General features: G+C 48.3%; 1 protein-coding gene across 1 annotated transcript; it reads right to left on the minus strand.

Annotated features, from left to right (window-relative positions):
- Positions 1–2,087: 2,087 nt before the first annotated feature.
- LOC125945832 (uncharacterized) lies at positions 2,088–12,099 on the minus strand. Its single transcript, XM_049668140.1, has 3 exons — positions 11,801–12,099; positions 7,133–8,293; positions 2,088–2,601 (listed from the first exon to the last, which is right to left on the minus strand). The coding sequence occupies exons 1-3, from the start codon at positions 12,097–12,099 to the stop codon at positions 2,088–2,090; spliced, it is 1,974 nt and encodes a 657-aa protein (XP_049524097.1).
- Between the last annotated feature and the right edge of the window lie 233 nt (positions 12,100–12,332).

Genomic DNA, 12,332 nt, shown 5'->3' on the forward strand with positions numbered 1-12,332 from the left:
CTGGATCCGCTCCATGTGCGCCGTAAAATCGCCAGGCTGAAATTTTTTTACTCATTGTTTCATAATCAAACTGGTTTAGCAAATGCCACATATATTACCCCTGCTCCACACAGGTCGGCACGTATTTTTCATTCTAAAGTAGTCCAGTCGTACTTTGCCCGCACTAATATCTTTCAGAAATCATTTTTTCCACTTACGAGCGAAGAATGGAATCATTTACCGGAATTTGTTGTTGAATGCACATCTTATGTTTCATTTGAAAAACTACTAAAAAATGTTCTTTTGTAAACCCTCTCCTGCTTGGGCAGCATTGCTGCCTGCAGTATTGTGTAAATAAATAAATAAATAAATAACACACGCAAGAGCTTTTCCAACAAAATAGAATAATTAGAGTTCGTGACATATATAAGTTCAAAACATTACTAAGCTATAGAAATGCTATGTTGGGAAGACTCGATTCATTCCTAACCCTGGCAACTTTACAAGAAAGTAGAAGTACACATTCATATCGTCACCAGGCACCATGGCAGATCCCTTTCTCGCGTACCAATTATGGCTGTCAACGCCTTAAACATACACTACCTCCCCTGCTCAACTATTTCAACCAACAAAATGTTGATGTGTTATCTCTAAACAAAACTAAAATATTGGATCTGTTCTTATAGATGTGTATTGTTAAATGCTGTAACAGTTCCGCAGGGCTTATGATGTACTCTCGTTGTGTTTATACGTTCAGACTTTTAACTATGAACCCCAGCATCCAGGTTTCCGCTGCAGCGATTGTGCCCGGGCCGCGCGGCAGGGCTTGCGTTGTGAACTGGATGCTGCAAAGGGCGTCTTCGCGCTTCTAAACTTCTAGGATGTGATGACGCCCTAGGCTACGTTGCCGGGTATCTGTCGCGAAAGCAGCAGCCTATGCAGATTATCTTTTTCTATTTTTTAACATAGATGCGCAGATGTATTTACAAGTATGTAAAACGATTTCTAAAAAAAAAGAACGTTTCCTGATGGTAACTTGTGTTTATTGTATAGTTCTGTGAAACTTGTTATACATGTATATGTGAGTGTACAGGCGCTCCCAGAATAATTCGGAACAACGAGCACGCAGCCGCTCGCCGGCGGAGCGCACCGGCGGATAAATGCACGCAAGGTGTGCGCATGCGCGGCCTCCCTAGCGAGCTAGTTTCGCTCCCTAGTGCATCTCGATTGGCGTTGTCTTGCACCAAATGGGTAGCGCTAGGTGCCCTTTAGTATTATGACAAGATGGGCTGGACGTACCAGGCCCTGTATCGTACTGCGCGCCTCAATTCGATTCCTTGCGGCGTGTTCTCGTCATTATCTGCATTCATTCTGGTATACTACTTGAGGTTGAAGCGGCAAGGGCACAAGGTCATCCCTGCCTTCTTTTCAACCATGTCTGTCTGTTCTACGAAATATTAGTTCCTACTTAGTTATCTTTCAGTCCATGGTACTACTAGCTCGGTAATAAGAGTTCAATTTGGACTATTACACGACCGCTCCCTTACAGGTGTGTCGGTGATCGCGGTAGTAAAACAGTTCACGAAATTAAATAACGCGTCATGTTCGTCAAGTCCAATTTCATGCAGACGAAGTGACTGCATGGCTACTAAAATCGTAATTGTTCGGGATTAACGCCCCAAAACCACGAAATTGAGAGATACCGTAGTGAAGGGCTACAGAAATTTCGACCACCTGGGCTCATCGACGTGCACCTAAATCTAAGCACACGGCCCTCGGGCATTTTCGCCTCCATCGAAAAGATGCTATCTTAAGCTCTACACGACACCACAATCTTTGATTTGAGCGTCACATTAGGACGTCTGCGCATATTTGTGCACCAATCAATTACGGAATCTGGCTGTTTGGTAGCGAGTATTCTTACATTTTGATCCCATGTCTTTATTTGTTGGCGCAGACAGCTATTTTCTTTTGCTCGGCGGTAGACTACAACGCTACGAAAGAGAGGCTGTGCGAGTGGAATGTAAAATAAACAGAAATAAATATCAGGAAGAACATTGGGTTTATTTTCCCATAAAAAACGAAAGAATCGATTGTTAATCTCAGCTTTAATATCGCGTGAATGCGCCGCCCACGCGAACTGCAGCTTGTAGCCGGCGTGGCATAGACTTGTAGAGCGCTTCTACGAAGTCCTTCTTCTCACTAAGGCGCTTCCACTCTCGGGTAATGGCGAGCCAGAGCTCGTCAGCACTGGCACTTCCCAGATTCATGTGGGACAAACTTTCCTTCATTGCGCCCCACACATTCTCTATCGGATTCAAGTCTGCACCTTTCGGAGGCCAGTCAAGGACACAAACGGCACGCTCTTGAAGCAGATTTTGCACAGCTCTGGCGGTGTGCACCGAGCTCCGGTCATGCTGGAAGAAGTAGTAGCCATCTTTAAATGGCCCGTCCAGAGCGTATGGCACCAGGTGGTAGTCCAGAATTTCACAGTAGGCGTCAGCTGTGAACGATGGGGACAGCCGGACTAGCGGGCCGAGGCCCTCTTTGCTGATTGCTCCCCACACGTTGACAGCACAGCGGCCGCTACTGTAGGTCTCAGAAACATACCCGGGTTCGTACCTACACGATGAGAAAAAATAAATATTGGTCTTTCTAGATGAAACCCTTTTGCGCGCCGGAAGATTTGGTGTGGCAAAGATCAAAAAGAAAATAAAATGCCTGCAGTTCTATGGTCTTCATACGCGGAGCTCTTGATCCCACCGCGACGTAAATGTCGATTCATCCGAGAATATCACTTGCGTCCATTCTTCTCTAGTCCAGTGCTCATATGCCCTGGCAAATTGGAGGCGTTGGGCTTTCTGTCGATCTGTCAGGTGTGACTTTTGCGCCGCGACAAATCCACGAAGTCCAGCTTCTCGCATGCGCCTTCTGATTGTCTCCTCACTGGCTTGCAGGTTCAGTGCTGCCTTAATCTGGCCGGCGCTCCGAAAAGGATCGGCGACTGCTGCAGCAACAATGATAAGGTCGCATTCTTCCGACGTGCATCTGTGTCTTCTGGATCGTGGTGCATCTCATAGTCGGCCGTCTTGATCCCTGTATGCCTGGATAATGCGGTTGACAGCGCTTAAAGACTTCCCTGTTAGGTGGCATATCTCGCGCTGAAATTTCTCTTGTAACCAGAGCTCAGTTATTCTTCTCCGCACATCGATCGGTACTCTTTTCGGCATGCTGCCTCGATAGGAAAAAGGTGAACTTCGTGTCACTGGCATGGTTCAAATATATTCGTATCTCTTTATCAATATGGCCACCGATATGTTCACGGTTTCGTCACATGAAACCACCGTCCTTTGCGAGCGTTAGTCACAGTCGCCTACCGGAAATAATCTGATCATATGATAAATAGGAAGCAAAGTTGCAAAAGAAAAAAGTCATCCAAGCACACGAACACGCACGCACGACGGCTTCTGCTCCAACGCGCGTGCATCCGCACACGCGGCTTGTCACAGACACCACCCACCCAGCGCCCCTTATCAAAACGCTAAGGGACACATAGGGCACCGTTTTGTAGCAACACAACGCGAATCTAGGTGCAATACGGAGCAACGTTTGCTTGCTAGGGAGACCGCGCACGCGTAGACCATGGTACTACTTTTCTGCGCGCATACTCCGCCGGCGCGCTGCTGCGTGTCCGGCGTTCCGAATTATTCTGAGAGCGCCTGTACATATGTGTATGTATATATATGTATATATATATATATATATATATATATATATGTATATGTGTGTATATATATGTATATGTGTGTATATATATGTGTATATGTATGTGTATATATATGTATATATATATTTCTTATGCTATATGCGATTGAGTTTGTGTCAAACCATAATATGCAAGATAACAGATTGTGATTGTATACTGCGAGTCAATTCACACAACTGTATTATAACTATAGTTTCTATACAATAACATGAAAGTATCTGCATATACTTGTGCTTAGAATACTCGTATATCAACATTTTATACGTGATTATATTGGTACACCAGCCGCTACCGTGCCTGTCTGGGAGACCGGAGCTCTGTCAAGCCGAAGAAATTTCGGCTTTTTTTCCGGCTCCCCCTTTTCACCTTGTGTATCTCGTGGTGAAATAAACAAGTTGATGATGATGATGATGAAAACTTAAATACGCGCAAAAACGCGTAAGGCTTTTTTTTCGAAGCTTTCGTCGCCCTGCTCCCTCATACGATCGAGAGGGTTGCATTTCCTGCGGCAAGTGCATGGGCCGCTGTGTCTTCCGCTGTGTGCGAGCGTGCAGCCGTCATTTGCCTTTACGTCAACAGATTCAGAATTGTACAGAATATTTCACCGCACAGCATAGATATGGCATGCGTACGCATTTTAAGTAGTGCGTGCAACTCATTTCTGCTTCACTTACGCCGGTGCAAACAGGAAGCGGCCTTGTACCTCACAGAATCTCGACTGATTGGTGTACTAGTTATGCAGGAATGAACTCCGGTCTTGTTCAGTGCATAGTGCACATAATCAATTTCTCAGGACGCGTGAACTCCGACGAGAACTGTCAGCGCCTGCAACAAGAGTTTACTTACGCTCTTCTGCGCACAGCAGTAATTCATGCTTGTCGGCTGTCTGTTTCGTGCATTCTGTTGCGAGTCAGTGGAATTTCACTGCGGTCATCAACCCCTTCGTGTGTACAATGCTGGTTTGGGATTCCACAACAAAACAGCAACTACCAGCCTTCCTTAATTGCTGGTTTGGGATTCAACAACACAACAGTAATTACCAGCTTTCCGTAGCGGCGCAATCGCTAACAAGAGACGTTTCTCGCGCAGACTAAGATCCTGCGCGAGCGCGGCCTAACCGGCACCTGAAGGGAAGCGGGGGAAATGTATACCGGAGATTTCGACCACCTGGGGTCTTCAACGTGCACCTAAATCTAAGTAAACAGGCCTCGAGCGTTTTCGCCATCATCTAAAATGCGGCTGCCGCATTCGTTGCTTCATTTGTTGCGCATTTGTTGCTTCAGAATGCGGCCGCCACATTATCGCCCAAAACTTCACAGAATGTCAAAGCATTGACAAACACCGTGACAGTTTTTTCCATATGCAGACATGATTCGCTGTAAATTACCAATCCAAACGGAAGCGCCCAGGAATGAAATTGTGATAGTAGCACCGGTTTCATGAATTATGTCAGCGCGAAGCGACAAGAACAAAAGGTGGGTAAGGGGGGGGGGGGGTTGAACCCCCCCCCCCCCCCCTGCTACGCCCCTGCCGGCAACGACGCTTGACGCCATGCTACCGGACGTCACTGACGCAGAAAATCTCGACGTTGCCACCTACTTGCAGCGTGCCTAAGAAGGTCGACAGCTCGTCCGCTTGCGCATCAAGAACCAGCAGAGGACCGACGGCAGATACTGCAATCTTCGACGACGCTACCTCGAGTACCAGCCCGGCGACCGTGTTTGGGTCTGGACTCCGCTACGCCGACGAGGACTTAGCGAGAAACTGTTACGTCGCTATTTCGGACCCTACAAGATCACCCGCCGTATTGGCACGCTGGACTGTGAGGTCGTGCCAGACGGCATTTTTCGACCACAGCGGCGCCGCGCACGACCTGAAGTCATCAACGCGGTTTGTCTTAACCCTTTCTATGCCTGCTGACGAACTTAGGGACTTTGTTTCTTTGTTGATGTTGTTTTGTTTTCGCTTTTGTGTTTTTAGCGTCGAGAAGATACTTTTTAAAGGGCGGAGGCTGTATAATAATAATAATCTTTATTTCGAACAGATTGGGGGAGGCAGGGAAGATAAGCCTGCAAGTGCAGCTTACAAAAACACCCTGCATGTCCCCTATGATCACAACACATGGGCAGCGTGGAGCTGCCGCGTGTTTTTGACAATACAAAAATGCACAATTTGCAAGAATACACGCATGAGAAGCACTAAATGAAAAGTGAGTAGTTGCGCGTAGATAAGTTATACATCGTTTCACACATCACAGAAGAAAAATCATATATACACACATATATATATTGCCGCGACAACTTGGCCACATTCAAGTTGCGCGCGCTTCGTATTGGACACTGTGCACGCCGTACCGTGGTGTTGTTCAGCAACAACAGGCAGCGTTCTTCGTGGCACGAGCACCCGGTTGGACCGGGCTCGCATGCGCCACGCGCACGAGGCAGGACTCGAGAAGAAAGAAGAAGACGGTGGAATGCCAGTTTCAGAACGCGACTGCCGGGCATTCTTCACGACCGCAGTAACCTTTAGTCGTGGGCACAGGTTCGCCCTTATTAAATATCGTTGTTTTCTTAACCTGTGTTCCTCAACATCGTTACATTTCTGGTGGAGGTGCTGGGTATGAGTCGAAGCCCCACGATCGAAAGTCAGCATAGCCCCGACCACCAGCGAGTCCATCCCGTGGAACTGACACCTGTGCACCAGTGGACCAGCCGCCGTCTTCGAGGTGACTCGCCCGAATTCGGCCCTCTTCTCTTCACGCCAAGGGAAACTCGGACAACGGACGCCGCCACAATGACTAGCCAGGTAACACCGGCACAGCTGGTCGTAAGCCAACCTCGCAAGCCGCCAACATTCCATGGCGACTCGTTCGAAGACGTGGAAAACTGGTTGGAACTGTTCGAGAGAGTGGCAAGCTTTAATGAATGGAATGAGAGACAGAAGCTCCGTAACGTATATTTCGCTTTGGAGGACTTCGCAAGAACGTGGTATGAGAACCACGAACCCTCTTTGTCCTCTTGGGAGGAATTTAGACGACAACTGCTAGCAACATACGCCAGCAGGGATCGTAAAGAAAAGGCGGAAATTGCCCTTCAAGCTAGGAACCAGCTCACGAACGAGAACGTGGCGATGTACATCGAGGACATGTCCCGCCTGTTCAAGCGTGCTGATCCCACCATGAGTGAAGATAAGAAGCTCCGCCATCTCATGCGTGGGGTAAAGCAAGAACTCTTCGCAGTTCTCGTCCGCAACCCACCGCGCACCGTCGCAGAGTTCAGAGCCGAAGCAACGACCATCGAAAAGACGCTGGAACAGCGGGCTCGGCAATAGAACCGGGAGGCAAGCTGTGCACCTGCCCATGCTGTTATGTACTGACGTCACATGTACATTTCCAACCGCTCGACGTACTCATCCCAAGACGCGCCCGTGCCAAGACGATACTCGCCGATCTTGCCGACAGCCATCCCGCCTTCTTTAACGGCGGCCTCGCCGGGCCGGTCCGCCTCGTCGCCAATGTAGTAAATCAGTCGGACGCCCAGTGGTGAAATGAACGTAGGTTTGGCGTCGTCTTTCAGTTCGATGTGCACTGGCGGTCCATTGAAGCCAGGAAGGTCACTGCGAAACACCTCAGAAAATCGTGAAGTGACGTCTTCAACATTCAGTTGCTGAATTCCATGCAGCCCAATGCCCAACGGCCTAAACCAGTTCCGCCCAAGCAAACTGTTACCGCTTCTCTTCACTACCAACAAAGGCAGCTTTGCCGTCCGACCCTTGAATTCCACCACAACACTTGCGCGACCAACTACAGGCAACGCCTCTTTTGACCAGGTTACGAGCGTTGTGCTTGACTCTCGAAGGGGTATTTTACTTTGCTTTCCCTCGATAGAGCGAAACGTTTCTTCACTCACAATTGAGCACGATGCTCCAGAATCAATTTCCATGGGTACATTCTGCCCTTCAATCTGTACTTCAACCATGAATTTTTCTTCTTGCTCATTCACCTCGCAGAGGGAAAATAATTCGGTCATTTCGTAGGCGCCCTTGCTTTTACTCTCTTTTTTCTTCTGCTCGTGTGAAGTTTTTCTTTGAAACTTTCTAACTTCGTCTTTCGAACGACAGGCTTTCGCAATGTGTCCGATTTTCTTGCACTTGAAACATGCCGCCTTTCTAAAACTGCATAAATGCGGAGCGTGCTTACCGTTGCAGCGATAGCAACTGGACCCTTCCGCTGCGGTGTCTTGCTTCGTGCGAGTTGCTTGAATTAGGCCCTGGCTGTCTTTTGTCTCGTCTCGTCCCTGGTTGCGTATGTCTCGCTGCTGCTTTGCTGTAGCCTCAGCTGTCACGGCCATTTCGTACGCGACCTGGAACGTAAGGTTGGGCTCGGCGAGAAGTCTCTGCTGGACTGCTTCATTCTTGATGCCGCACACGAAACGATCTCGCATCATGACGTCCAGCGGTAGTTGCTTGTCACCAAAACCGCAGTCTTCCGTTAGCTTCCGCAGAGCCGTGACGTAGTCTGCCACCGATTCATCAGCCGCCTGGCTTCTCCTTGTCACAGACCCCGGTGAACGAGGCGCAGACGCCGGAATAAATTCCAAAGCCGACTTATCAGCTTCCGAAAATAATCCCACGAAAGCAAGGACAATTAAGAATGGGCCCTCTGGTGCGCCAGCGAACGCCGGTTGCTGTCCAAAGACCGAGTCAGAGCCCAGAGTTGTCAAAACACAACAAAATATATTCTTCACACAAGGCAGTTACACACACACTTGCACACTTAGGCTAGACACAACACAATACAACTCAGATGGGTATTAAACACAAGAAAATAATTCACGACAAGCACTAAGAGTCCAACACGTAAAGTACAAAATAAATAGGAACACTAAGTGTCCAATCGTATTCACCGTGCTGGTTGGTCTTGGAGTCGGACGATCTCGGCGTAACTTGGGGGCAAATCTCGAAGAAGGAACTTCTTCCGGAAATGCAGACGCTCGAAGAACTCGTCGACTAGCTTGCCGGGGAATCCCCTTCTTCCGCAGACGCTTGGTCTTCACGTTACATCACTTCACGGTGCGGACTCAACTCCTGAATTCCTCACTGGACTCCTGGATTCCTAACTGACAATGCTCGCACGGCGTTTATATAGCCGTCGACGGTCCTTCTCGAACATTCGATCGGAGTTGTGATTCCGTAGCACGGCCAAAGCTTGGGAAGCTTCTACTCTTTTCTCGTACCTTCGACCGCTGCTTTCGGAACATTCTCGAGGAGGGGTGATGATGACTCATGCTGTTGGCGCGCGCGCTCACGCTGTAGTTATCTCTCTCGACTCGCCGGGTGAGAAGGTGTCTCGGCGCGCGCGTGTCTTCTCTCTCTCTCTCTCCGGTTAACGTCGCTCCGTCGAGTCTCTTCCAAGTTCCAGACGTTTCGGCGCCGTTGTTAGCGTTGTTGCTTGAGGCGTAGGGTGCCTCGATGCCCAGCGCCGCCGTCCAGGGTGGAGACAACCCCGCTGGCGCCGCCATATTGTGTCACACGAGCTGAGACTCAGCTACGCTTGCGTTGATAAAGTGTTACTCGCGGCGCGCTTCCAAGTGCTTTGCCTTGATGAGGATTTTTTTTATCGGTGTCCCACCTGCATATCTTTATAACCAATAGCCGTTAACTCGTCGAAGGTCGAAGACGTAAATGTATGGCGCCGGGAACATTCCCCAAGTTGCCTAATTCAATCACATTTAATATGTCGTGTGTATGTTTAAAATACGCACTATTTTTTTTTGCGCTTCGATGCTTGGTATATAAGGTTTGCGACCCCCTGTGTGTGGAAGTTTTTCTTTTTCGCTGTTGTATTTTGGTTTACACGTCACGCCTCCTTTACCGTAGCCAGCCACTCGCGCACGGCGGTTAGTTTCCCTTTCGTTGCGCGTGCTCTTCGCGTTCGTTGCAATTATTTGACGATATCTACGCGCAATTTTTGCTTTTTTGCCCACAAAACTGTGTGCTGACAGGATTAAGCTGGTGTAAAAATAACTGCGATGTGAAAATTAGGTTTAGTTAGTGCTGTAGAGAAAAATGTAACGTAACTTGTCTGTGTCAATCTTGCGTAGTATACACAAGAAATCAAACGATGCACAAAATACATTTACTTATAATGTCTAGTACAATCAATCATGAAAGAGATATGTACATGAAAAATTATATGTACTGTGTGGCGCCTGAAGGTTATGTTGAAAGACGAGATAAAAAAATTAATTCGCAAGGTAGGCTCGACACACAATTCGGGATAGTGAGAGTTTTTTTTTGTTTTTTTTTTTATTCATTACATGGGGGGAGGGGGGGTTCAAGTGAGTACATCAACCTTATTACACACAATATAAATCGAAAACAAGAATGCAAACAAGAAAACGCAACCGCGGGTAATATTAATCAAGATATCCAGCCAGAATACATACATCAGCTACCATCGAATACGTCGCATCAGCCAAACACATCGATGGCGAGTACAGAACATTTCATAAATAACCATTAGAACACTGATAACTACATTGAAAAAATAAACAACACTGCATACATATCACGTACAAAAACCGTAAATGAAACTAAGACAGTCAAATACAGATTAGCAATGTTTTTCACTTCGAAAATATAGTCCATGATGATGTAGGGCTGTTGACTTTAACAGACGGCGCCCATCCTGTCGATTTCCCTCGTACTGGTCCTCTTCAAAGTGTTTCTAAGTACAGGTAAAACGACAAAAGTGATTATTGATATGAAAAGTTGCCTTGTAAATACAGAGAACTGTGAGAACTGAGAACAGAGAACTGAGAACAGAGAGTGCTTAAAAATAAATTTTAGCAGAAGCAATGCTGTATTACCTCGCTTCACACGTTTCGAAGAAATGCACAGGCTACAACAGACACCATGCCAGAAAGCGCCGAAACATTTTGGTCCCATGATGCCCCTTAACTCTACTACACCTGGGCATACCGTGCACAGGCATTTAAAGACCGTCACAGTACCCACTACGATCGGGAATGAGCACGAATGACCATCGGCTTACGATCACCACGCTACAAATATGTACAAGTCTAAAAAATCAGCTATGTAACGTAACACCCTGAGGTCCGCAAGATATCTCCTGAGAAATCAGAGAAAATCACAATGTTTCGCTTACCACGTACAAAACAGCCGCTCTCCCCGGCCGAAGCACTGCGTTCTTTAGTCCCAAATAACCAGTACCGAAAAAAGAAAAAAAAAAAGAAACAAGAGACACACACGATGTGTGCTTCCCGTGAAAAAGGAAAATAGGTGGCTTACGTGACGATTCGTAGCTAATGTAAGACTACTTCGCGGCTAAGCATCTTCGTCAATCCTTAAAATAAGGGTACAGACTGCGCCCATCAAAACGAAAAAAGCCTATGCGACGCGCGCTCGCAAACCATACGCTACTCAGACAGCATCGGTGCAGTGCTTACTTAGTTCGTGAGCGAACGTAGGTACGTGAGCGAGGATCAGAGAATACTTTCTTATTTAAATGAAAAACACGGTGCGGTAGTCTAAACATTCTTGACACTTACCTCGCAAATGCAGGAGTTATCCGTTGCCTTCCAGTGATCGCGCTTTACTTGGGCTTCCCATCTCTTCCGTCGCTCTGGGTCCCGGGGGAAGCGAAAACAACGCAGTCCTTTACGCGTCGATCCGGCGCACTTGGGAACACAACAGCCCGTCATGTCGACACGATGCACTTGATAGCTTGTCAGTCATGCGGCTGAACACTGTCTAGCAAGTAGAAGCGTCCGCGAAGCATCCGCGCGCACTGTGCCTCGAACTCAGCACCGGCACCAAGCAAGCGCAACGGCTCGCTGTGACACAATATGGCGTCGCAGCGAGAAAGCGGCGGCGCGGGGGCGGTCAAAGGTTGGCACCACCCTGAACGGCGGCGCTGGCATCGAGGCACCCTATTGAGGCGTATGCGCTCTCCCCCTCTGTTGAAGTTGCCGCGGGACCGGCGTGTTCTTTCGCTGGCTTGCGCGACACTCGGCGCGCGCTTGAATTACGCGCTCTTTTGTGACACTCCTGTAGAACAAAAACCTTGCGTGCAGCTCGGAAGGCCTCGGATGCAGGTGCTTGCGAACGGCCGTCTTGATTTCGTCGTAGCTTGCCATGGTCGGTCTTACTGGCTTCACCAGGGTTACGATGAGCCCGTACGCTGCTTCGCCGCAACAACTCAGCAGAACTGCTCTTTTCTGCTCGTCCGTTGTTATCTTGTTCGCGTCGCAAAACATTTCCAACCGCTCGACGTACTCATCCCAAGACGCGCCCGTGCCAAGACGATACTCGCCGATCTTGCCGACAGCCATTCCGCCTTCTTTAACGGCGGCCTCGCCGGGCCGGTCCGCCTCGTCGCCAATCCCATCCTCGTCGCCAATGTAGTAAATCAGTCGGACGCCCAGTGGTGAAATGAACGTAGGTTTATTGACGCACACTCCTTTTATAGCATGAGTGAAACTCGTGATAAGGCCACCGCTACTTGCGTGGGTGATAAGCGATGAAATGTACATGTGACGTCAGTACATAACACATGCCTTCTCTG

This window comes from Dermacentor silvarum, chromosome 5 (genome assembly GCF_013339745.2).
Source record: "Dermacentor silvarum isolate Dsil-2018 chromosome 5, BIME_Dsil_1.4, whole genome shotgun sequence".
Lineage (NCBI taxonomy): Eukaryota > Metazoa > Arthropoda > Arachnida > Ixodida > Ixodidae > Dermacentor > Dermacentor silvarum.

Bases quoted from the DNA above. Each gene is read 5' to 3' on its own strand.
- LOC125945832 (XM_049668140.1), bottom strand. From the start codon at position 12,099: ATGGCTGTCGGCAAGATCGGCGAGTATCGTCTTGGCACGGGCGCGTCT. The intron at 8,294-11,800 runs GCGCGTAATTCA...GTCTGTGACAAG, and splicing joins TACAGGAGTGTCACAAAAGA to GAGAAGCCAGGCGGCTGATG. The intron at 2,602-7,132 runs GTACATGTGACG...CTCATCGTGTAG, and splicing joins TACGTCGAGCGGTTGGAAAT to GTACGAACCCGGGTATGTTT.